This window comes from Coregonus clupeaformis, unplaced genomic scaffold, assembly GCF_020615455.1.
Source record: "Coregonus clupeaformis isolate EN_2021a unplaced genomic scaffold, ASM2061545v1 scaf0122, whole genome shotgun sequence".
Lineage (NCBI taxonomy): Eukaryota > Metazoa > Chordata > Actinopteri > Salmoniformes > Salmonidae > Coregonus > Coregonus clupeaformis.
In genome coordinates, this window is record NW_025533577.1 from 435,641 (window position 1) to 462,345 (window position 26,705).

Here is a 26,705-nt window from a genome sequence, read left to right on the forward strand (position 1 = left end):
CCTGACAGTAGTCTATGGTTCCCTACCCTGACAGTAGTCTATGGTTCCCTACCCTGACAGTAGTCTATGGTTCCCTACCCTGACAGTAGTCTATGGTTCCCTACCCTGACAGTAGTCTATGGTTCCCTACCCTGACAGTAGTCTATGGTTCCCTACCCTGACAGTAGTCTATGGTTCCCTACCCTGACAGTAGTCTATGGTTCCCTACCCTGACAGTAGTCTATGGTTCCCTACCCTGACAGTAGTCTATGGTTCCCTACCCTGACAGTAGTCTATGGTTCCCTACCCTGACAGTAGTCTATGGTTCCCTACCCTGACAGTAGTCTATGGTTCCCTACCCTGACAGTAGTCTATGGTTCCCTACCCTGACAGTAGTCTATGGTTCCCTACCCTGACAGTAGTCTATGGTTCCCTACCCTGACAGTAGTCTATGGTTCCCTACCCTGACAGTAGTCTATGGTTCCCTACCCTGACAGTAGTCTATGGTTCCCTACCCTGACAGTAGTCTATGGTTCCCTACCCTGACAGTAGTCTATGGTTCCCTACCCTGACAGTAGTCTATGGTTCCCTACCCTGACAGTAGTCTATGGTTCCCTACCCTGACAGTAGTCTATGGTTCCCTACCCTGACAGTAGTCTATGGTTCCCTACCCTGACAGTAGTCTATGGTTCCCTACCCTGACAGTAGTCTATGGTTCCCTACCCTGACAGTAGTCTATGGTTCCCTACCCTGACAGTAGTCTATGGTTCCCTACCCTGACAGTAGTCTATGGTTCCCTACCCTGACAGTAGTCTATGGTTCCCTACCCTGACAGTAGTCTATGGTTCCCTACCCTGACAGTAGTCTATGGTTCCCTACCCTGACAGTAGTCTATGGTTCCCTACCCTGACAGTAGTCTATGGTTCCCTACCCTGACAGTAGTCTATGGTTCCCTACCCTGACAGTAGTCTATGGTTCCCTACCCTGACAGTAGTCTATGGTTCCCTACCCTGACAGTAGTCTATGGTTCCCTACCCTGACAGTAGTCTATGGTTCCCTACCCTGACAGTAGTCTATGGTTCCCTACCCTGACAGTAGTCTATGGTTCCCTACCCTGACAGTAGTCTATGGTTCCCTACCCTGACAGTAGTCTATGGTTCCCTACCCTGACAGTAGTCTATGGTTCCCTACCCTGACAGTAGTCTATGGTTCCCTACCCTGACAGTAGTCTATGGTTCCCTACCCTGACAGTAGTCTATGGTTCCCTACCCTGACAGTAGTCTATGGTTCCCTACCCTGACAGTAGTCTATGGTTCCCTACCCTGACAGTAGTCTATGGTTCCCTACCCTGACAGTAGTCTATGGTTCCCTACCCTGACAGTAGTCTATGGTTCCCTACCCTGACAGTAGTCTATGGTTCCCTACCCTGACAGTAGTCTATGGTTCCCTACCCTGACAGTAGTCTATGGTTCCCTACCCTGACAGTAGTCTATGGTTCCCTACCCTGACAGTAGTCTATGGTTCCCTACCCTGACAGTAGTCTATGGTTCCCTACCCTGACAGTAGTCTATGGTTCCCTACCCTGACAGTAGTCTATGGTTCCCTACCCTGACAGTAGTCTATGGTTCCCTACCCTGACAGTAGTCTATGGTTCCCTACCCTGACAGTAGTCTATGGTTCCCTACCCTGACAGTAGTCTATGGTTCCCTACCCTGACAGTAGTCTATGGTTCCCTACCCTGACAGTAGTCTATGGTTCCCTACCCTGACAGTAGTCTATGGTTCCCTACCCTGACAGTAGTCTATGGTTCCCTACCCTGACAGTAGTCTATGGGTCCCTACCCTGACAGTAGTCTATGGTTCCCTACCCTGACAGTAGTCTATGGTTCCCTACCCTGACAGTAGTCTATGGTTCCCTACCCTGACAGTAGTCTATGGTTCCCTACCCTGACAGTAGTCTATGGTTCCCTACCCTGACAGTAGTCTATGGTTCCCTACCCTGACAGTAGTCTATGGTTCCCTACCCTGACAGTAGTCTATGGTTCCCTACCCTGACAGTAGTCTATGGTTCCCTACCCTGACAGTAGTCTATGGTTCCCTACCCTGACAGTAGTCTATGGTTCAGGAGAAACACATTGGATGTGTCCCAAATTGCACTCTATTCCCATTATAGTGCACTACTTTGACCAGAGCCCTATTGGCCTTGGGACGCATTTGGGACACAGCCTCAAGGTCTTATATAGGCCATGTTCATACATACTAGAAAACACAGAATCTGATGTTTACTGCCAGGGATCTAGAGGGCTGATGGGGGCATACCGTGATGTTTACTGCCAGGGATCTAGAGGGCTGATGGGGGCTACGTGTATGGGATTGAGTGATGTTTACGGGGGGGGCGGGGGATCTAGAGGGCTGATGGGGGCATACCGTGATGTTTACTGCCAGGGATCTAGAGGGCTGATGGGGGCATACCGTGATGTTTACTGCCAGGGATCTAGAGGGCTGATGGGGGCATACCGTTTCCACTCAGGCCTTTTCTTTATTCATAGTATAATACATATCATGTAGCCAGGAAGGGAAGATTATGTTAACATCTGGTCTGGTACACATGTCATCTTAACATGAAAACCTGACCTTAAAGTGCATTTGCAAAACAGTGTTTTAATTCAGTCAAGTATAGTATTTCTTGTTAGCATTCAACAGTAGTTACATACATTCCAACTATCATGCAGCCCATAATTATCCAAGAAGGGCAGATGAGTTAAACTTGTGGCCTGTGAAAACATGACCTGACCTCAAAGAGCCTCTAACTCACAGTCCTCTTAATATGGATAGAAACCTGTCTTTAAATCAAGTGCCTTTAGCCGACAGTCCTCTACAGTTTTCCAGTGGTGTAGTCAGTGACCGTGTACTGGTGAAACAGGACAGTCCTCTGCCGTTTTCCAGTGGTGTAGTCAGTGACAGTGTACTGGTGAAACAGGACAGTCCTCTGCCGTTTTCCAGTGGTGTAGTCAGTGACAGTGTACTGGTGAAACAGGACAGTCCTCTGCCGTTTTCCAGTGGTGTAGTCAGTGACAGTGTACTGGTGAAACAGGACAGTCCTCTGCCGTTTTCCAGTGGTGTAGTCAGTGACAGTGTACTGGTGAAACAGGACAGTTAACTACAGACATGGACAACAAGCCAACACATCCATTATAATAAAGAGATGGACAACAAGCCGACACATCCATTATAATAAAGAGATGGACAACAAGCCGACACATCCATTATAATAAAGACATGGACAACAAGCCGACACATGCCTCTGTAGCTCAGCTGGTAGAGCACGGCGCTTGTAACGCCAGGGTAGTGGGTTCGATCCCCGGGACCACCCATACGTAAAAATGTATGCACACATGACTGTAAGTCGCTTTGGATAAAAGCGTCTGCTAAATGGCATATTATTATTATTATTATTATTATTATTATTATTATTATTATTATTTATCAATGGTTATCTCCTACTGGTGTGCTGTGACACTCGTAGGATTGTTTGATAAATCACACTCTCTATGACTCTCTATGACTCCCTAGAACTCTCTATGACTCTCTGACTCCCTATGACTCCCTAGAACTCCCTATGACTCCCTAGAACACTCTATGACTCCCTAGACCTCCCTATGGCTCGCTATAACTCTCTATGACTCCCTAGAACTCTCTATGACTCCCTAGAACTCCCTATGACTCCCTAGAACTCCCTAGAACTCACTATGACTCCCTAGAACTCTCTATGACTCCCTAGAACTCTCTATGACTCCCTAGAACTCCCTATGACTCCCTAGAACTCCCTAGAACTCACTATGACTCCCTAGAACTCCCTAGAACTCACTATGACTCCCTAGAACTCACTATGACTCCCTAGAACTCACTATGACTCCCTAGAACTCCCTAGAACTCACTATGACTCCCTAGAACTCCCTAGAACTCACTATGACTCCCTAGAACTCCCTAGAACTCCCTATGACTCCCTAGAACTCCCTAGAACTCTCTAGGACTCCCTAGAACTCCCTATGGCTCGCTATAACTCTCTATGACTCCCTAGAACTCTCTATGACTCTCTATGACTCCCTATGACTCCCTAGAACTCTCTATGACTCCCTAGAACTCACTAGAACTCCCTATGACTCCCTAGAACTCTCTATGACTCCCTAGAACTCCCTATGACTCCCTAGAACTCCCTATGACTCCCTAGAACTCCCTATGACTCCCTAGAACTCCCTATGACTCCCTAGAACTCCCTATGACTCCCTAGAACTCCCTATGGCTCGCTATAACTCTCTATGACTCCCTAGAACTCACTATGACTCCCTAGAACTCCCTATGGCTCCCTAGAACTCCCTATGGCTCCCTAGAACTCTCTATGACTCACTAGAACTCTCTATGACTCACTAGAACTCTCTATGACTCACTAGAAATCCCCATGACCCCGTAGAACTCCCTATTACTGCCTAGAACTCCCTATGACTGCCTAAAACTCCTAATGACTGCCTAGAACTCTCTATTAATCCCTAGAACTCCCTATGACTCCCTAGAGCTCATTATGACTCCCTATAACTCCCTACGAGTTCCTAGAACTCACTGTGCCTCCCTAGATCCCCCTATGACTCCCTAGTACTCCCTATGACTCCCTAGAACTCCCTATGACTCCCTAGAACTCCCTATGACTACCTAAAACTCCTTATGACAGCCTAGATCCCCCTATGACTCCCTAGAACTCTCTATGACTCCCTAGAACCCCTATGACTCCCTAGAACTCCCTATGACTCCCTAGAATTCCCCATGACTCCCTAGAACCCCCTATAACTCACTAGAAATCCCCATGACTCCCTAGAACTCCCTATGACTGCCTAGAACTCCCTATGACTCCCTAGAACTCCCTACGACTCCCTAGAACAGGTTCTTCCATACTCGGTCCTGGGCCTCCCCCTGGGTTCACGTTTTGGTTTTGATAACGAGTTTGTCTTAATGTTTACTTTTCCTATTTTTAGCTTTGATCTATACTTAATGGTCTGCATGAATCTCTCTCTCTCTCTCTGTGCTGTTTGGTCTTTCTTTTCCTGAAGCCTGACCTGTCCTCCTAATCTCTCCTCTGGACAATGAAGGTGAGACAAGGACATCCATCTTTCCTCCATCTCCTGTCTGTCTCTGCTGTGTATACCATCTTTCTCTTGTCCCAACCAACCCCTGTCAAACCACTCACAACCAATAACTTACAGCTCTCCCGAAGACAGAGACTTGGGGTGGTCTGTATATACATGTTAGTAGAGGTGGTCTGTATATACATGTTAGTAGAGGTGGTCTGTCTATACATGTAGGTAGAGGTGGTTTGTATATACATGTAGGTAGAGGTGGTCTGTCTATACATGTAGGTAGAGGTGGTCTGTATATACATGTAGGTAGAGGTGGTCTGTCTATACATGTAGGTAGAGGTGGTCTGTCTATACATGTAGGTAGAGGTGGTCTGTCTATACATGTAGGTAGAGGTGGGTCTGTATATACATGTAGGTAGAGGTGGTCTGTCTATACATGTAGGTAGAGGTGGTCTGTATATACATGTAGGTAGAGGTGGTCTGTATATACATGTAGGTAGAGGTGGTCTGTCTATACATGTAGGTAGAGGTGGTCTGTCTATACATGTAGGTAGAGGTGGTCTGTCTATACATGTAGGTAGAGGTGGTCTGTATATACATGTAGGTAGAGGTGGTCTGTCTATACATGTAGGTAGAGGTGGTCTGTCTGTAGAGGTGGTCTGTCTATACATGTAGGTAGAGGTGGTCTGTATATACATGTAGGTAGAGGTGGTCTGTATATACATGTTAGTAGAGGTGGTCTGTATATACATGTAGGTAGAGGTGGTCTGTCTGTGGAGGTGGTCTGTATATACATGTAGGTAGAGGTGGTCTGTCTGTAGAGGTGGTCTGTCTATACATGTAGGTAGAGGTGGTCTGTCTGTAGAGGTGGTCTGTCTATACATGTAGGTAGAGGTGGTCTGTCTGTAGAGGTGGTCTGTCTATACATGTAGGTAGAGGTGGTCTGTATATACATGTAGGTAGAGGTGGTCTGTCTATACATGTAGGTAGAGGTGGTCTGTCTATACATGTAGGTAGAGGTGGTCTGTCTATACATGTAGGTAGAGGTGGTCTGTCTATACATGTAGGTAGAGGTGGTCTGTCTATACATGTAGGTAGAGGTGGTCTGTCTATACATGTAGGTAGAGGTGGTCTGTCTGTACATGTAGGTAGAGGTGGTCTGTATATACATGTAGGTAGAGGTGGTCTGTCTATACATGTAGGTGGAGGTGGTCTGTCTGTACATGTAGGTAGAGGTGGTCTGTCTATACATGTAGGTAGAGGTGGTCTGTCTATACATGTAGGAAGAGGTGGTCTGTCTATGGAGGTGGTCTGTCTATACATGTAGGTAGAGGTGGTCTGTCTGTGGAGGTGGTCTGTCTATACATGTAGGTAGAGGTGGTCTGTCTATACATGTAGGTAGAGGTGGTCTGTATATACATGTAGGTAGAGGTGGTCTGTCTATACATGTAGGTAGAGGTGGTCTGTCTATACATGTAGGTAGAGGTGGTCTGTATATACATGTAGGTAGAGGTGGTCTGTATATACATGTAGGTAGAGGTGGTCTGTCTGTAGAGGTGGTCTGTCTATACATGTAGGTAGAGGTGGTCTGTATATACATGTAGGTAGAGGTGGTCTGTATATACATGTAGGTAGAGGTGGTCTGTATATACATGTAGGTAGAGGTGGTCTGTCTATACATGTAGGTAGAGGTGGTCTGTCTATACATGTAGGTAGAGGTGGTCTGTATATACATGTAGGTAGAGGTGGTCTGTCTATACATGTAGGTAGAGGTGGTCTGTCTATACATGTAGGTAGAGGTGGTCTGTCTGTACATGTAGGTAGAGGTGGTCTGTCTATACATGTAGGTAGAGGTGGTCTGTCTGTGGAGGTGGTCTGTATATACATGTAGGTAGAGGTGGTCTGTCTGTGGAGGTGGTCTGTATATACATGTAGGTAGAGGTGGTCTGTCTATACATGTAGGTAGAGGTGGTCTGTCTGTGGAGGTGGTCTGTATATACATGTAGGTAGAGGTGGTCTGTATATACATGTAGGTAGAGGTGGTCTGTATATACATGTAGGTAGAGGTGGTCTGTATATACATGTAGGTAGAGGTGGTCTGTATATACATGTAGGTAGAGGTGGTCTGTATATACATGTAGGTAGAGGTGGTCTGTCTGTAGAGGTGGTCTGTATATACATGTAGGTAGAGGTGGTCTGTCTGTACATGTAGGTAGAGGTGGTCTGTCTATACATGTAGGTAGAGGTGGTCTGTCTATACATGTAGGTAGAGGTGGTCTGTCTATACATGTAGGTAGAGGTGGTCTGTATATACATGTAGGTAGAGGTGGTCTGTCTATACATGTAGGTAGAGGTGGTCTGTCTATACATGTAGGTAGAGGTGGTCTGTATATACATGTAGGTAGAGGTGGTCTGTATATACATGTAGGTAGAGGTGGTCTGTCTATACATGTAGGTAGAGGTGGTCTGTCTATACATGTAGGTAGAGGTGGTCTGTATATACATGTAGGTAGAGGTGGTCTGTCTATACATGTAGGTAGAGGTGGTCTGTCTGTACATGTAGGTAGAGGTGGTCTGTCTATACATGTAGGTAGAGGTGGTCTGTCTATACATGTACAGTGAGGGAAAAAAGTATTTGATCCCCTGCTGATTTTGTATGTTTACCCACTGACAAAGAAATGATCAGTCTATAATTTTAATGGTAGGTTTATTTGAACAGTGAGAGACAGAATAACAACAACAAAAATCCAGAAAAACGCATGTCAAAAATGTTATAAATTGATTTGCATTTTAATGAGGGAAATAAATATTTGACCCCCTCTCAATCAGAAAGATTTCTGGCTCCCAGGTGTCTTTTATACAGGTAACGAGCTGAGATTAGGAGCACTCTCTTAAAGGGAGTGCTCCTAATCTCAGTTTGTTACCTGTTAAAAAGACACCTGTCCACAGAAGCAAAACCAAAGAGCTCTCCAAGGATGTCAGGGACAAGATTGTAGACCTACACAAGACTGGAATGGGCTACAAGACCATCGCCAAGCAGCTTGGTGAGAAGGTGACAACAGTTGGTGCGATTATTCGCAAATGGAAGGAACACAAAATAACTGTCAATCTCCCTCGGCCTGGGGCTCCATGCAAGATCTCACCTCGTGGAGTTTCAATGATCATGAGAACGGTGAGGAATCAGCCCAGAACTACACGGGAGGATCTTGTCAAGGCAGCTGGGACCATAGTCACCAAGAAAACAATTGGTAACACACTACGCCGTGAAGGACTGAAATCCTGCAGCGCCTGCAAGGTCCCCCTGCTCAAGAAAGCACATATACAGGCCCATCTGAAGTTTGCCAATGAACATCTGAATGATTCAGAGGAGAACTGGGTGAAAGTGTTGTGGTCAGATGAGACCAAAATGGAACTCTTTGGCATCAACTCAACTCGCCGTGTTTGGAGGAGGAGGAATGCTGCCTATGACCCCAAGAACACCATCCCCACCGTCAAACATGGAGGTGGAAACATTATGCTTTGGGGGTGTTTTTCTGCTAAGGGGACAGGACAACTTCACCGCATGAAAGGGACGATGGACGGGCCCATGTACCGTCAAATCTTGGGTGAGAAAATCTTGGGTGAAAATGGGTTGTGGATGGTTATTCCAGCATGACAATTACCCAAAACACACAGCCAAGGCAACAAAGGAGTGGCTCAAGAAGAAGCACATTAAGGTCCTGGAGTGGCCTAGCCAGTCTCCAGACCTTAATCTCATAGAAAATCTGTGGAGGGAGCTGAAGGTTCGAGTTGCCAAACGTCAGCCTCGAAACCTTAATGACTTGGAGAAGATCTGCAAAGAGGAGTGGAACAAAATCCCTCCTGAGATGTGTGCAAACCTGGTGGCCAACTACAAGAAACGTCTGACCTCTGTGATTGCCAACAAGGGTTTTGCCACCAAGTGCTAAGTCATGTTTTGCAGAGGGGTCAAATACTTATTTTCCTCATTAAAATGCAAATCAATTTATAACATTTTTGACATGTGTTTTTCTGGATTTTTTTGTTGTTATTCTGTCTCTCACTGTTCAAATAAACCCACCATTAAAATTATAGACTGATCATGTCTTTGTCAGTGGGCAAACGTACAAAATCAGCAGGGGATCAAATACTTTCTTCCCTCACTGTATATCCCCCATGTCATCAAACATACAGAACCACAACTGCTCACAAAGCAACGCATGGAAGGTCATTCATGTTTTAGTTTATTTTAATGTGTGTGTGTGTGTGTGTGTGTGTGTGTGCGTGTGTGCGTGTGTATGCGTGTGTGCACGTGTGTGTGCGTGTGTGTGTGCGTGCGTGAACCAGTTAATTTTGGAGATTAATAATTGGCTTCCCCTCATTATGATGATGTTGCAGCTACAACACACACAAAGCATAATTGCGTTTTCAATAATTCATGTTTATCTTTTGTTGCAGAAATTGGAAGAGTTTTTATTCTGCGTGGAGGATGTTCACCCGGAGGTAGGATTCACTTTCTCTCTGCTCCACTCTACTGGATGCTAAAGCTAAAGCTAATGACTAATATTATTATAAAGCTAATGACTAATATTATTCTAAAGCGAATGACTAATATTATTCTAAAGCTAATGACTAATATTATTCTAAAGCTAATGACTAATATTATTCTAAAGCTAATGACCAATATTATTCTAAAGCTAATGACCAATATTATTCTAAAGCTAATGACTAATATTATTCTAAAGCTAATGACTAATATTATTATAAAGCTAATGACTAATATTATTATAAAGCTAATGACTAATATTATTCTAAAGCTAATGACTAATATTATTCTAAAGCTAATGACTAATATTATTCTAAAGCTAATGACTAATATTATTATAAAGCTAATGACTAATATTATTATAAAGCTAATGACTAATATTATTATAAAGCTAATGACTAAAATTATTATAAAGCTAATGACTAATATTATTATAAAGCTAATGACTAATATTATTCTAAAGCTAATGACTAATATTATTCTAAAGCTAATGACTAATATTATTATAAAGCTAATGACTAATATTATTATAAAGCTAATGACTAATATTATTATAAAGCTGATGACTAATATTATTATAAAGCTAATGATGAAGATTATTCTAAAGACATGTATTTACATTTACGTCATTTAGCAGACAGACGCTCTTATCCAGAGCGACTTACAAATTGGTGCATTGAACTTATGATAGCCAGTGGGACAACCACTTTACAAATATTTTTTTAAAATAATTTTATAATTTTCATTTGTTTTATATATATATATATATATATATATATATATATATATATAATTATTTTTTGATATCTTTTTAATTTTATAAATGTTTTATATATATATATATATATTATTTTTGTATTTTATTTAAATTTTTTTGTGGGGGTGGGGTAGGAGGGGGGGGTAGAATGATTACTTTTATACTATCCCAGGTATTCCTTAAAGAGGTGGGGTTTCAAGTGTCTCCGGAAGGTGGTCAGTGACTCCGCTGTCCTGGCATCGTGGGGGAGCTTGTTCCACCATTGGGGTGCCAGAGCAGCGAACAGTTTTGACTGGGCTGAGCGGGAACTGTGCTTCCGCAGAGGTAGGGGGGCCAGCAGGCCAGAGGTGGATGAACGTAGTGCCCTCGTTTGGGTGTAGGGTCTGATCAGAGCCTGAAGGTACGGAGGTGCCGTACCCCTCACAGCTCCGTAGGCAAGCACCATGGTCTTGTAGCAGATGCGAGCTTCAACTGGAAGCCAGTGGAGTGTGCGGAGGAGGGGGGTGACGTGAGAGAACTTGGGAAGGTTGAACACCAGACGGGCTGCAGCGTTCTGGATGAGTTGTAGGGGTTTAATGGCACAGGCAGGGAGCCCAGCCAACAGTGAGTTAACCCTGATCTGACCTCAGTGTCAACAGGACCTCCACTATAACCCTGATCTGACCTCAGTGTCAACATGACCTCCACTATAACCCTGATCTGACCGTGTCAACATGATCTCCACTATAACCCTTATCTTACCTCAGTTTCAACATGATCTCCATTGTGCGATCGTGTATGACACTCTGTCATTTCCATAATGACTTTAAGTGAATGATTTCCACTTAGCTACTGCTGGCCAACCACCCCCCCATCTCTCTCCATCTCTCTCTTCTCCAGAACTCAGCAGAACTTCTGGGAACTGACAGAACATTGTGAGCTAATTAGAGACAAACTAACCTCTCCTCTCTCTGTCTCTCTCTCTCTCTCTCTCTCTCTCTCTCAGTGCATGCTGGGAGTGTTTTGTAGTTGAGAGGTCCTGTGGAAGGCTCTGTCTCTCTGTCTCTCTCAGTGCATGCTGGGAGTGTTTTGTAGTTGAGAGGTCCTGTGGAAGGCTCTGTCTCTCTCTCTCTCTCTCAGTGCATGCTGGGAGTGTTTTGTAGTTGAGAGGTCCTGTGAAGGGCTCTGTCTCTCTCTGTCTCTCTCAGTGCATGCTGGGAGTGTTTTGTAGTTGAGAGGTCCTGTGGAAGGCTCTGTCTCTCTCTCTCTCTCAGTGCATGCTGGGAGTGTTTTGTAGTTGAGAGGTCCTGTGGAAGGCTCTGTCTCTCTCTCTCTCTCAGTGCATGCTGGGAGTGTTTTGTAGTTGAGAGGTCCTGTGGAGGGCTCTGTCTCTCTCTCTCTCTCTCTCTCAGTGCATGCTGGGAGTGTTTTGTAGTTGAGAGGTCCTGTGGAGGGCTCTATCCTTACTTATTTTCTTGATTTCTTTTCATGTTTATTTTTCATGGTGGAGGTTTAACGTTAGTTTAGCAGTACCCACTGTTTTTGTTCAAAGTTAGGCTTCACAGCCTAGCGATGAGGAGACGGATTCAGGTGTGTTTCTGAGAATGGAGTTAAGGTGGAAGAGGTTATGCTCACGGTCGGCAAACAGGTAGGAGCTGAATTTATACATTCTGCATCCAGAATGACAAAGCTGTGGTAGTGTTCATGAAAAAAGTAAATTTAGTGGGCAGGCTGATTGCTAGTGGAATATTTGTAAGGGATGTGTTGGTGCCAATTTCTCCTCTTTCGACTCCGTCGACAAGGGTGGTAGTTGCGAATCTGCTAGCGGTTTTCGTGTACTGTTTGCAGGTTTCGTTCCGGAGGCAAGTGTTCATGTTTCTGAATAACAATGAGCAACAGTTAAATGTGCATTTTAAAGTGAGGCATGGGGAGGGGCTCTACGCAGGGTTTGCCAGCACAGTAGGTCTAATGCTATAGATGGTGGTGTAGATGAGGCTGGGTCTAATGCTATAGATGGTGGTGTAGATGAGGCTGGGTCTAGTCATGCTATAGATGGTGGTGTAGATGAGGCTGGGTCTAGTCATGCTATAGATGGTGGTGTAGATGAGGCTGGGTCTAGTCATGCTATAGATGGTGGTGGAGATGAGGCTGGGTCTAGTCATGCTATAGATGGTGGTGTAGATGAGGCTGGGTCTAGTCATGCTATAGATGGTGGTGTAGATGAGGCGGGGTCTAGTCATGTTATAGATGGTGGTGTAGATGAGGCGGGGTCTAGTCATGCTATAGATGGTGGTGTAGATGAGGCTGGGTCTAGTCATGCTATAGATGGTGGTGTAGATGAGGCTGGGTCTAGTCATGCTATAGATGGTGGTGTAGATGAGGCTGGGTCTAGTCATGCTATAGATGGTGGTGTAGATGAGGCTGGGTCTAGTCATGCTATAGATGGCGGTGTAGATGAGGCTGGGTCTAGTCATGCTATAGATGGTGGTGTAGATGAGGCTGGGTCTAGTCATGCTATAGATGGTGGTATAGATGAGGCTTGGTCTAATGCTATAGATGGTGGTGTAGATGAGGCTGGGTCTAGTCATGCTATAGATGGTGGTGTAGATGAGGCTGGGTCTAGTCATGCTATAGATGGTGGTGTTGTCAGCTTCCTGCTTCCCCTGTTTGTCTCCTGGCCTCTAGAGGTCAGCTGTGTTCCCCTTTGCCTTAGTTCTTCCTCATGTGTCCTAATTAGCTTATCCAGGTCACCTGTGCCTTGTTTCCCCTTGTGTATTTTAGCTGTGTGTTTTCCCCTTGTTTGTCACTTGGTTATTGCGTCCTGACTGTGTGTCTCCTGCTTTGTCTCACCGTGTCTGTCCTAGTAAGTTTTTGAAGTTATCTTTAGTTTGTTTTTCCCCTCGTGGAGTTGTTTTGTTTTGCCTCCTGTTTTGTGAACATTAAATCTACTTGCCTGGAGTATTGCCTTGGGTGTTTCATTTGGGTCCTACAACATCTCCTCTGTGGCTAAGGGGTAGTACCCCCAGCTCTACACTTCTGAGACCGGAGTTCTAACCCGGATTGTGACAGAATAACCAAGTCAATCATGGACCCAGAAACACTCAGTTCCCAGGACCTGTTGGCGGTGATCATTCGACATGAGGCTTCTTTCCAGCGCCATGAAGCCGTTCTCAGCCGACAAGAGGAGCTGATGGCTAGACATTCTCAACTCCTGGCCGAAATGATGAGTTCCCTTCACCAGCTCTTTGAACGCCTCCTTGGTCCTCCCCCTTCCCCCGGTCACCTCCCAGTGACGACAGGCCTTCTCGGTTGGCGGAGCCCCGACTACCACCTCCCAAGCCCTTTTCTGGGGATCCAAGCTCTTGCCAGGGTTTCCTCACCCAATGCTCCCTCACCTTCGAGCTCCAACCCTCAAGTTTTCCCACAGACCGTTCCAAGATTGCCTACCTCATTACCCTTCTTTCAGACAAGGCGCTCGCCTGGGCCTCTGCGGTGTGGCAGTCCCAGGAGGCCTGTTGTGACTCCCACGCTGCATTTGTAGAAGAGTTCAAGCGGGTGTTCGATCATCCTGTCAGTGGGCGGGAGGCTTCCAAGCGCCTACTGTCTCTCCGTCAGGGCCCCCGAAGCACGGCAGATTTTGCCATTGAGTTCGAACCATGGCAGCAAGGAGCGGATGGAATGATGAAGCGCTGAGGGTCTGCTTTCAGGGAGGGTTATCTGAGCCCCTTCAAGATGAGTTAGCCACCCGTGAACCAGCTGAAGATCTCGAGTCCCTCATAGCCTTGGCCATCCGCCTGGACAATCGTCTAAGAGAGCGGAGAACGGCTCGCCGTCAGGTGTCTCAGTCCCAAGTTCCTCTGAGCAGCTCTGTTTCTCCTGTTTGGACTCCGTCATTCAGAGCTGCCCCGGCTCCTGAACTGCCCCAGGATTCCCGGAGAGCATGCAGTTAGGCCGTTCCAGGCTTTCTTCCAACGAAAGGAACGTCGCATGAGGGAGCGTCGGTGCCTCTACTGCGGGGTTGCCGGCCACTTCCGCTCCACTTGCCCCCGAGCTTTGGGAAACGCCTGTCCCCGCCCCAGCTACAGGAGGGTTGTGATGGGGAAAATTAGAGCTCCTCCTACTAACGCGGTCCTAGCTATTCCAGCCACTCTGTCCTGGGAGGGCCACCAGCATCGGGTCCAGGCTATGATCGATTCCGGTGCCGCAGGTGATTTTATGGATGTAACCTTGGCTAAGGAACTTAAGATCCCTACCCAACTACTTCCTCAACCCCAGGCAGTTACAGCCTTAGATGGCAGACCTCTGGAACCAGGAAAAGTTACTGAGGCGACTCAGTCCCTGCGACTTACCATCTCTCAACACCAGCAGGAGGAGACCTTCTATCTCATTGACTCTCCCGAGTATCCTATTATCCTGGGTCACCCTTGGCTATGCAGACATAATCCCCAGATCGACTGGCCTACTGGCACCATTCTTAGCTGGGGTCCCACTTGCCAACTCACCTGCATGCTTCAGAGTTCCTCAGCCCCTAGTACCCAGTTTCAAGAGTCTGTTGACGTCTCCCGAGTCCCCAGTGTTTACCATCGGTTCAAGGCAGTGTTCAGCAAGGCCCGGGCTACTGCCTTACCGCCTCATCGCACTTATGACTGTGCCATTGATCTACTCCCTGGGTGCTGCCCTCCTAGAGGTCGGATCTTTTCCTTGTCCTCCCCGAGCACGCAGCCATGGACACCTACATTAAGGAGTCCTTGGCAGCCGGCCTCATCTATGCCTCTACTTCCCCGGCTGGGGCGGGCTTCTTTTGTTGAAAAGAAAGACGGGGGTCTGAGGCCTTGTATTGATTACAGGGGACTCAACAAGATCACGGTTCGGAATCGATACCCTCTTCCTCTCATGGCCACTGCTTTTGAGCTGCTTCAAGGGGCTTCTATTTTTACTAAGCTGGATCTCCGCAATGCTTACCATCTCGTGCGGATCCGGCCAGGAGACGAATGGAAGACGGCGTTCAACACGCCCACGGGACACTATGAATATCGGGTGATGCCGTTCGGGCTCACCAATGCCCCCGCAGTATTCCAAGCCCTGATTAATGATGTTCTCGGGATATGCTTAATCTGTTCGTCTTCGTGTACCTGGACGATATCCTCATCTTCTCGAGGTCACTGAAGGAACATGAGGGGCATGTTAGCCGGGTTCTCCAGAGGCTCCTTGACAATCACCTCTACGTTAAGCCTGAGAAGTGTGAATTTCATGTTTCTCAGACTCAGTTTCTCGGGTTTATTGTCACTCCCGGGCACCTAGAGATGGATCCCAAGAAGGTCAAGGCGGTCCACGATTGGCCCACACCTGCCACGGTCAAGGAGGTTCAACGGTTCATTGGCTTTTCTAACTTCTATCAGAAGTTCATCAAGAATTTCAGCTCGGTGGTAGCCCCCTTGACGACGCTTACCAAGGGAGGAGGGACCAAGATTCACTGGGGTCCGGAAGCAGCAGGGGCCTTCGAGGATCTCAAGCGCCGCTTCACTTCTGCTCCGATTCTGGTGACCCCTGACCCAGAGAGACCTTTCGTGGTGGAGGTGGACGCCTCAGAGGTGGGGTGGGAGCCGTCCTGTCACAGAGGGGTGCGGATGGGAGATTACACCCTTGTGCCTTCATGTCTCGCCGCCTGTCTGAGGCCGAGCGCAACTACCACGTGGGGGATCTAGAGTTGCTTGCGGTAAAACTGGCCTTGGAAGAGTGGCGCCATTGGCTTGAGGGGCTCAGCACCCTTTCCAGGTTCTCACAGACCACAAGAACCTGGAATATCTCCAACAGGCTAAAGCGGATGAACCCTCGGCAAGCACGATGGTCCCTTTTCTTTAATCGATTCCAGTTCCTCCTGACTTACCGACCTGGCACCAAGAACGTCAAGCCGGATGCTCTGTCTCGAGTCTATTCTCCCGAGGTACAAGAGAAGCCCTTGGCATCGATTATTCCGAGGTCTAGGATCGTCGCACCTCTTCAGTGGGAACTAGAAAGAGGGGTACGAGAAGCTCTTGCCCATGAGCCCGATCCAGGCGGTGGTCCTGCCGGTCGCCTGTACGTTCCTCTCTCGGTTCGGGCCGCGTCTTGCAGTGGGGTCATGAGTCGCCCTTGACATGCCATCCTGGCAGTGCTCGCACACTGGAGTTCCTCCGACGGCGGTTTTGGTGGCCGTCCATCAAGAAGGACGTGCAGGTCTATGTTGAGGCCTGCCCTGTGTGCAACCAGGGGAAAGTCGACATCGCCAGCGACCCCCAGGGACTGCTCCATCCCTTACCTGTTCCTCGAAGGCCATGGTCACACCTTTCTCTGGACTTTGTTACGGGACTTCCTCTATCCCAGGGCAACACCGTCATCCTTGTGGTGGTAGACCGTTTCTCGAAGGCTGCCCGGTTTATTCCCCCTGCCCAAGCTGCCCTCGGCTAAGGAGACTGCTGAGCTCCTCATGAACCATGTCTTCCGGATATTTGGCATTCCCCTGGACGTGGTCTCTGACCGAGGTCCCCAATTCTCGTCCCGGTTTTGGGGGCCTTCTGCAGGCTTATTGGGCCACAGCCAGCCTATCGTCAGGATTCCATCCAGAGTCTAATGGCCAAACGGAACGGATTAATCAGGATCTGGAGACCACCCTGCGGTGTATGGCGGCCAGTAATCCCACGTCTTGGGCCACCTATATCATTTGGGCTGAATATGCCCACAACACCCTCCAGTCCTCAGCCACCGGATTGTCCCCTTCGAATGCCAGTTCGGTTACAACCCCTCCATTATTTCCAGAGGAAGAGGCGCAAGTTGGTGTTCCCTCGGCCCAGCGCTTTGTCCAACGCTGTAGGCGGACCTGGAAGAAGGCCAGGTGTACCCTCCTTCGGACCTCCCAGAGATACCAAAGTCAGGCTAATCGCCACCGCCCCGGGACGTTCCCTAGTTTCCGAGCTGGTCAGAGAGTTTGGTTGGCCACTAAGAACTTGCCCCTCCGGGTCGAATCCAAGAAGCTTTCCCAGAGATACATCGGCCCTTTCCGCATTGCTAGAAAGGTTAACCCTGTTTCGTATCGTTTAGTTCTGCCTCGCCCCCTTAGAGTTAACCCCACTTTTCATGTTTCACTCCTTAAACCTGTCTTGTCTTCTCCTTTTGCCCCCCACACAGACCCCCGCCACCTCCCAGGATCATAGACGGCCAGCCAGCCTACACAGTCCGCCGGATACTGGACTCCCGGAGGGTCCAGAACTCTCTGCAGTATCTGGTGGACTGGGGAGGGCTACGGGCCAGAGGAGCGCTCCTGGGTTCCAGCCAGGGACATCCTGGACCCAGGGTTGATCCGAGATTTTCGCACCCTGGGGCCAGGGTGTTCTGGAAGGAACGTCAGGAGTCGTTCCTAGAGGAGGGGGTCCTGTCAGCTTCCTGCTTCCCCTGTTTGTCTCCTGGCCTCTAGAGGTCAGCTGTGTTCCCCCTTTGCCTTAGTTCTTCCTCATGTGTCCTAATTAGCTTATCCAGGTCACCTGTGCCTTGTTTCCCCCTTGTGTATTTTAGCTGTGTGTTTTCCCCTTGTTTGTCACTTGGTTGTGCGTCCTGACTGTGTGTCTCCTGCTTTGTCTCACCGTGTCTGTCCTAGTAAGTTTTTGAAGTTATCTTTAGTTTGTTTTTCTCCCCTCGTGGAGTTGTTTTGTTTTGCCTCCTGTTTTGTGAACATTAAATCTACTTGCCTGGAGTATTGCCTTGGGTGTTTCATTTGGGTCCTACAACATCTCCTCTGTGGCTAAGGGGTAGTACCCCCAGCTCTACACTTCTGAGACCGGAGTTCTAACCCGGATTGTGACAGGTGTAGATGAGGCTGGGTCTAGTCATGCTATAGATGGTGGTATAGATGAGGCTTGGTCTGATGCTATAGATGGTGGTGTAGGTGAGGCTGGGCCTAGTCATGCTATAGATGGTGGTGTAGATGAGGCTGGGTCTAATGCTATAGATGGTGGTGTAGATGGGGCTGGGCCTAGTCATGCTATAGATGGTGGTGTAGATGAGGCTGGGTCTAGTCATGCTATAGATGGTGGTGTAGATGAGGCTGGGTCTAGTCATGTCATGGATGGTGGTGTAGATGAGGCTGGGTCTAGTCATGCTATAGATGGTGGTGTAGATGAGGCTGGGTCTAGTCATGCTATAGATGGTGGTGTAGATGAGGCTGGGTCTAGTCATGCTATAGATGGTGGTGTAGATGAGGCTGGGTCTAGTCAGGTTATAGATGGTGGTGTAGATGAGGCTGGGTCTAGTCATGCTATAGATGGTGGTGTAGATGAGGCTGGGTCTAATGCTATAGATGGCGGTGTAGATGAGGCTGGGTCTAGTCATGCTATAGATGGTGGTGTAGATGAGGCTGGGTCTAGTCATGCTATAGATGGTGGTGTAGATGAGGCTGGGTCTAGTCATGCTATATATGGTGGTGTAGATGAGGCTGGGTCTAATGCTATAGATGGTGGTGTAGATGAGGCTGGGTCTAGTCATGCTATAGATGGTGGTGTAGATGAGGCTGGGTCTAGTCATGCTATAGATGGTGGTGTAGATGAGGCTGGGTCTAGTCATGCTATAGATGGTGGTGTAGATGAGGCTGGGTCTAATGCTATAGATGGTGGTGTAGATGAGGCTGGGTCTAGTCATGCTATAGATGGTGGTGTAGATGAGGCTGGGTCTAGTCATGCTATAGATGGTGGTGTAGATGAGGCTGGGTCTAATGCTATAGATGGTGGTGTAGATGAGGCTGGGTCTAGTCATGCTATAGATGGTGGTGTAGATGAGGCTGGGTCTAGTCAGGTTATAGATGGTGGTGTAGATGAGGCTGGGTCTAGTCATGCTATAGATGGTGGTATAGATGAGGCTTGGTCTAATGCTATAGATGGTGGTGTAGATGAGGCTGGGTCTAGTCATGCTATAGATGGTGGTGTAGATGAGGCTGGGTCTAGTCATGCTATAGATGGTGGTGTAGATGAGGCTGGGTCTAATGCTATAGATGGTGGTGTAGATGAGGCTGGGTCTAGTCATGCTATAGATGGTGGTGTAGATGAGGCTGGGTCTAGTCATGCTATAGATGGTGGTGTAGATGAGGCTGGGTCTAGTCATGTTATAGATGGTGGTGTAGATGAGGCTGGGTCTAGTCATGCTATAGATGGTGGTGTAGATGAGCCTGGGTCTAATGCTATAGATGGTGGTGTAGATGAGGCTGGGTCTAGTCATGCTATAGATGGTGGTGTAGATGAGGCTGGGTCTAATGCTATAGATGGTGGTGTAGATGAGGCTGGGTCTAGTCATGCTATAGATGGTGGTGTAGATGAGGCTGGGTCTAATGCTATAGATGGTGGTGTAGATGAGGCTGGGTCTAGTCATGCTATAGATGGTGGTGTAGATGAGGCTTGGTCTAATGCTATAGATGGTGGTGTAGATGAGGCTGGGTCTAGTCATGCTATAGATGGTGGTGTAGATGAGCCTGGGTCTAATGCTATAGATGGTGGTGTAGATGAGGCTGGGTCTAGTCATGTTATAGATGGTGGTGTAGATGAGGCTGGGTCTAGTCATGCTATAGATGGTGGTGTAGATGAGCCTGTGTCTAATGCTATAGATGGTGGTGTAGATGAGCCTGGGTCTAATGCTATAGATGGTGGTGTAGATGAGCCTGGGTCTAATGCTATAGATGAGGCTGGGTCTAGTCATGCTATAGATGGTGGTGTAGATGAGGCTGGGTCTAATGCTATAGATGGTGGTGTAGATGAGCCTGGGTCTAATGCTATAGATGGTGGTGTAGATGAGGCTGGGTCTAGTCATGCTATAGATGGTGGTGTAGATGAGCCTGGGTCTAATGCTATAGATGGTGGTGTAGATGAGGCTGGGTCTAGTCATGTTATATATGGTGGTGTAGATGAGGCTGGGTCTAATGCTATAGATGGTGGTGTAGATGAGGCTGGGTCTAGTCATGCTATAGATGGTGGTGTAGATGAGGCTGGGTCTAATGCTATAGATGGTGGTGTAGATGAGCCTGGGTCTACATGTTAGTCATTTATCCGATGCTCTTATCCAGAGTGACTTACAGTTAGTGAGTGCATACATTATAATTTTTTCATACCCCCTGTGGGAATCGAACCCACAACCCTGGTGTTGCTCTATCAACTGAGCTACATCCCTGCCGGCCATTCCCTCCCCTCCCCTGGACGATGCTGGGCCAATTGCGCACCACCCCATGGGTCTCCTGGTCACGGCCGGCTACGATAGAGCCTGGATTCGAACCAGGATCTCTAGTGGCACAGCTAGCACTGTGATGCAGTGCCTTAGACCACTGTGCCACTCGGGAGACTACTCATGTTATAGATGGTGGTGTAGATGAGGCTGGGTGTCATGCGGAAGAAGAAAAAGGGGGTGAAGAAAGGAGGTGGGAGGGGAGAGGCTGGTGTGGTCAAAGGCACCAAGGAACATTTGCCTTGAGAGGAATGGCAGGTGGTCAGGATGGGAGATGGAGATGAGGAGGAAGGTGAGTCTGAGGAAGAGGATGATGAGGAGTATTTATTTTCAGACTCCTCCTCAATGGGTCAAGAGCTGACAGCCAGTCAGGCAGAGGGGTCAAAGTACACGGTGAATGAACTGTGAAAGTTCTTGAATGAGACTAATGGGAAAAAGAAGGTAATTTTGAAGCTTTTTTTTGCGATCCGTGTGTATGATCAGTACAACACGCTATGAAAAATGAGGGGCATGGTGTCCTCTCACCCAGGAAACATTTTAGGTTGAGGAAGTGGGTCATAACCGTGCATAAGTGTCTACCTTCAGACGCTGTTTAGATTAATCATTTTTTTCTGGCACTGGGGCTTTTTGAGCTTTGCTTTTTGTCTCTTTCTTTGCTGGCTTTTCTCTCACTTCTTATGGATACTCTTTAGGTAGGCTCGCTTAATATAAATGTCGCCAGAGATGCGGGAAAGAGGAGTCTGTTGGGTGAATATGTAACAAAAAAAGAAATGCAGGTGTTGTTTCTGCAGGAGACGCATAGTGATGTGATGAATGAAGTCGATTAGGGGCTCTGGTGGAAAGGCGCAAGTGTGCTGAGCCATGGAACAAATGTTTGCCCCTCAAAGGAGGTGTGTACGGTTAGACTGCTTGTAGTAAAAGCAGAAATTAATAACAGGGGTTTTGTCCTTATAAATGTGTATGCGCCTAACACAGGGAGAGAGAGGGAGCTTCTGTTTGGGTGTCTTAGACAGGAACTCTCACAGGTAGCGCCTGAGGAGACGCTGGTGGTCGGAGGGACTGGAACTGTACGATGGATTTGACGAAAGACAGAAATGGTGAGGAGCCTCATTCAGGCTCAGTGGGGGATGTTAAGGGACATCATGAATCAGTTTGACCTAGTGGATGTTTGGAGAACTAGACATCCCAACACAAGACAGCATACATGGGTGAAGGTCTTTGGGGCTAAGGTGAGTGCAGCCCAACACTACCATTCTCCCGGTAGGTTTTTCAGATCACCACATAACCATGGCTCGAAGTTTAATGTAAAGCTATTACAAGATGCCACTTTTTGCTCAGGTTTCCAGACTTTTTGGGACAGGTGGGGGCAGCGAAGAGAGGAGTATGAGTCTCTGAGTCAATGGTGGGATGTGGGAAAAGTCCAAATTTGGCTTTTCTGTCAACAGTATAGAGCTCCCTCATCCTCAGAGGCTAGGAGAGTATTGGGGGAACTCGAGCGTAGTATTAGTGAGATGGAGGTAGAGCTGGTGGGGCAAGGCAATGTAGGCCTCCAGGCTAAATTAGATGAAATACATAGGGACCTGGGCAGTTTTTTCCAGGTTAAAGCAAAGGGAGCACTTGTAAGAGCTAGGTTCTCCATGCTCAAGGCGATGGATGCTCCCAGTTCCTTCTTCTTTGGTTTGGAAAGACAGAGCAGTGAAGCCAAGGGTATGTATTGTCTACGGCTGTCGGATGGGCGGGTGACTTCTGTGGTCGGGAGATGCGTTAGCGGACTGTGGAGTTTTATACTGAGTTAATTGGACTGGACTTCTTTTGCGTGTTGCGTGCCTCGGGGTAGGAGAGTTGCCGATGAGCTGTCGTCGGGCGGCTCTGACTCTCCTACAAAAGAAAAGGGTCTTGTGTGAACTTAAGAACTGGAGGCCTGTGTGTGGCATTGCTCTGTGCGGACTACAAGATATTTGCCAAGGTCCTTGCTAACAGACTGAAGTCCCATCTGGACTCTATAGTACACAAGGACCAGACATATTGTGTACCGGGACGCTTAATCATGGACAACCTGTTCTTAATCAGGGACACGTTGGGCTTGTCAAGAGTTTCTAATGTGAACTTTGGACTGGTCTCTTTAGATCAAGGCTTTTGATAGACTATCTGTGTTTGGGGAAGGGAAAGTGTTTCTGTATGCTGAAGATGGGCGTCATGTATGGTCATGGTGGGAGGGGGAAATTAGACAAGGATGCCCTCTATAGGGGCAGTTATATACATTGAGCTTTTTTTGGGCTACGCAGGAGACTGCAGGGAGTGTGCTGGACAGGCATGGGTGTGTTGACAGGCATAGCAGTGTCGGCATATGTACAGTTGAAGTCGGAAGTTTACATACACTTAGGTTGGAGTCATTAAAACTCGTTTTTCAACCACTCCACAAATGTCTTGTTAACAAACTATAGTTTTGACAAGTCGGTTAGCACATCTACTTTGTGCATGACACAAGTAATTTTTCCAACAATTGTTTACAGACAGATTATTTCACTTATAATTCACTGTATCACAATTCCAGTGGGACAATGACCCCAAGCATACTTCCAAAGTTGTGGCAAAATGGCTTAAGGACAACAAAGTCAAGGTGTTGGAGTGGCCATAACAAAGCCCTGACCTCAATCCTATAGAAAATTTGTGGGCAGAACTGAAAAAGCGTGTACGAGCAAGGAGGCCTACAAACCTGACTCAGTTACACCAGCTCTGTCAGGAGGAATGGGCCAAAATTCACCCAACTTATTGTGGGAAGCTTGTGGAAGGCTATCCGAAACGTTTGACCCAAGTTTAAAGGCAATGCTACCAAATACTAATTGAGTGTATGTAAACTTCTGACCCACTGGGAATGTGATTAAAGAAATAAAAGCTGAAATAAATCATTCTCTCTACTATTATTCTGACATTTTACATTCTTAAAATATAGTGGTGATCCTAACTGACCTAAGACGGGGAATTTTTACTAGGATTAAATGTCAGGAATTGTGAAAAACTGAGTTGCAATGTATTTGGTTAAGGTGTATGTAAACTTCCGACTTCAACTGTAGATGAGGTCTCTGTGATGGTCAGGGATGGACATGCAGGCACTAGAGTCTAGTCTGAAGGTGTACGAGGGAGCTTCGTCAGCTAAGGTGAGTCTGATGAGACTAAAATTGAGCTTTTTGGCCATCAAGGAAAACGCTATGCTCAAACCCAACACCTCTCATCACCCCGAGAACACCATCCCCACAGTGAAGCATGGTGGTGGCAGCATCATGCTGTGGGATGTTTTTCATCAGCAGAGACTGGGAAACTGGTCAGAATTGAAGGAATGATGGATGGTGCTAAATACAGGGAAATTCTTGAGGGAAACCTGTTTCAGTCTTCCAGAGATTTGAGACTGGGACGGAGGTTCACCTTCCAGCAGGACAATGACCCTAAGCATACTGCTAAAGCAACACTCGAGTGGTTTAAGGGGAAACATTGAAATGTCTTGGAATGGCCTAGTCAAAGCCCAGACCTCAATCCAATTGAGAATCTGTGGTATGACTTAAAAATTGCTGTACACCAGCGGAACCCATCCAACTTGAAGGAGCTGGAGCAGTTTTGCCTTGAAGGATGGGCAAAAATCCCAGTGGCTAGATGTGCCAAGCTTATAGAGACATACACTAAGAGACTTGCAGCTGTAATTGCTGCAAAAGGTGGCTCTACAAAGTATTGACATTGGGGGAGGGGTGAATAGTTCAAAAATTATTTTGCATCTTCAAAGTGGTTGGTAGAGCATGGTGCTTGCAACGCCAGGGTTGTGGGTTCGATTCCCACGGGGGGGGCAGTATGAAAAATGTATGCACTCACTAACTGTAAGTCGCTCTGGATAAGAGCGTCTGCTGAATGACTAAAAAAATAAAAATAAAAAGCATGAGAACGGGGTGTGGAGCCTGGGCTGTGGGTGTGGGAGGAGCCTATCTTCCACAACCCAGCCATCCTTATGAGATCGGTTCAGTCGGCCACCCTGAAGAGGCGACTGATGGCAGTGGGATTACTAAGGCTGGGTGACCTGCGACTGCTGGGAGAGGATGGATGGAAAAACCCCAGAAGTCCTAGCAAAACAAACAGGACTAACATCTCTTAGGCTGCTGGAGAGATTCCTGGGGGAAGTCCAGGAGGCACTGTCTGAGCCGGTAAAGGGGGTGTTTGAGCGGCCAAAGGGGGAGGGGCCACCTATGTTTGATGCAGGTGACTGCAGAGCCTGGGGGAGTTTGAGGGGGTGGGAGGTAAAGCCCTCTACAACCTCTGCATTAAGGTATGGAACATTAGTTCTCCTGAGTGGCGCAGTGGTCTAAGGCACTGCATCGCAGTGCTAGCTGTGCCACTAGAGATCCTGGTTCGAATCCAGGCTCTGTCGCAGCCAGCCGCGACCGGGAGACTCATGGGCGGCGCACAATTGGCCTAGCGTTGTCCAGGGTAGGGGAGGGAATGGCCGGCAGGGATGTAGCTCAGTTGATAGGCTGGGTTCGATTCCCACGGGGGACCAGTATGAAGAATTGTTTTTTTTTACAAAAAATAATATATGTATTCACTAACTGTAAGTCGCTCTGGATAAGAGCGTCTGCTAAATGACTAAAATGTAAAAATTAGGAGCCTAGCAGGAGTGAAGGCACATCAGGGGGTATGTGGGGCGGAGAGTATGGTGGGTTTTAGATGGAGGGGGCTCTACAAACTCCCAGTACCAAAGAGGTCAGGGGACCTCCAGTGGAGGGTGGCAACAGGTCACAAATCTTTCTCTCTCTCTCACCTGTTCTCTCTCAATTGAATTCAATTAAATTCAGTTTACTTTATTGGCATGACATAACAATGTACATATTGCCAAAGCTTACTTTAGAGATTTACACTATTAACATAATTAAAATAATAATTATCAGTATTATCAACGGGACAACAGTAACAACAATAATCAAGGGTCAAAATAACCATACATTGAACAATAACATTGGCATAGAGGACATGTGCAGGTTGGTTGGTCTGTCAGACACTGTCCCTCATCTTATGGCAGGCAGTAATGTAGTGCTCTGCCAACCCACAGCTCTCTGTGTCCTCCCCCAACAGGACGGGTAGCCTATTCTCATCAGAGGTGTCTTTGAAGCCTTGAATAACGGTTTCAAATTTGGGGAAATGACACTCTCTAATTGTTTTATATTTTTTACATTTTGTCAGGAAATGCAGCTCTGTCTTGGGTTATTCTGTGGTGCAGTGGTTGCACAGCCTTTCCTCTACAGGGAGCCAGGTTTTCCTGTGTCTACCCTTCTCTATGGCAAGGCTGTGCTCACTGAGCCTGTACTCTCTCTCTCTCTCTCTCTCTCTCTCTCTCTCTCTACCCCCTCTCTCTCTCTCCCTCTCTCTACCCCCTCTCTCTCTCTCCCTCTCTCTACCCCCTCTCTCTCTCTCTCTCTCTCTCTCTCTCTCTACCCCCCTCTCTCTCTCTCTCTCTCTCTCTACCCCCTCTCCCCCTCTCCCTCTCTCTCTCTCTCTCTCCCTCTCTCTCTTTCTCTCTCAGGAGGAGGACAGTGAAGCAACAGCGCTAACAGCAGACCTGACTATGGAGTTGACAGACCAGTGTGAGGAGATCAGTGATAGGCTGTTGATCCTGGAGGATGACCTCCAGACAGCCATACAGAACAGAGACCAGGCACTCACTCATATCCTTTACCTCTTACTTCACTGTGTGTGTGAGTTACCAGAGGGTGTGTGAGTTACCAGAGGGTGTGTGAGTTACCAGAGGGTGTGTGTGTGAGTTACCAGAGGGTGTGTGAGTGAGTTACCAGAGGGTGTGTGAGTTACCAGAGGGTGTGTGAGTTACCAGAGGGTGTGTGTGTGAGTTACCAGAGGGTGTGTGAGTGAGTTACCAGAGGGTGTGTGAGTGAGTTACCAGAGGGTGTGTGAGTTACCAGAGGGTGTGTGAGTTACCAGAGGGTGTGTGAGTGTGTTACCAGAGGGTGTGTGAGTGAGTTACCAGAGGGTGTGTGAGTTACCAGAGGGTGTGTGAGTTACCAGAGGTGTGTGAGTTACCAGAGGGGTGTGTG

At 47.6% G+C, this 26,705-nt stretch overlaps 1 protein-coding gene across 1 annotated transcript in view; it reads left to right on the forward strand.

Moving 5' to 3' along the window:
• The window catches only part of disc1 (DISC1 scaffold protein), a 115,903-nt gene that overhangs the window by 66,225 nt on the left and 22,973 nt on the right, over positions 1-26,705 (forward strand). Inside the window, exons 13-14 of the mRNA XM_045213535.1 lie at positions 9,563-9,607; positions 26,180-26,345. Coding sequence (XP_045069470.1) covers positions 9,563-9,607; positions 26,180-26,345 — 211 coding nt within the window. The remainder of the gene's footprint in view (positions 1-9,562; positions 9,608-26,179; positions 26,346-26,705) is intronic.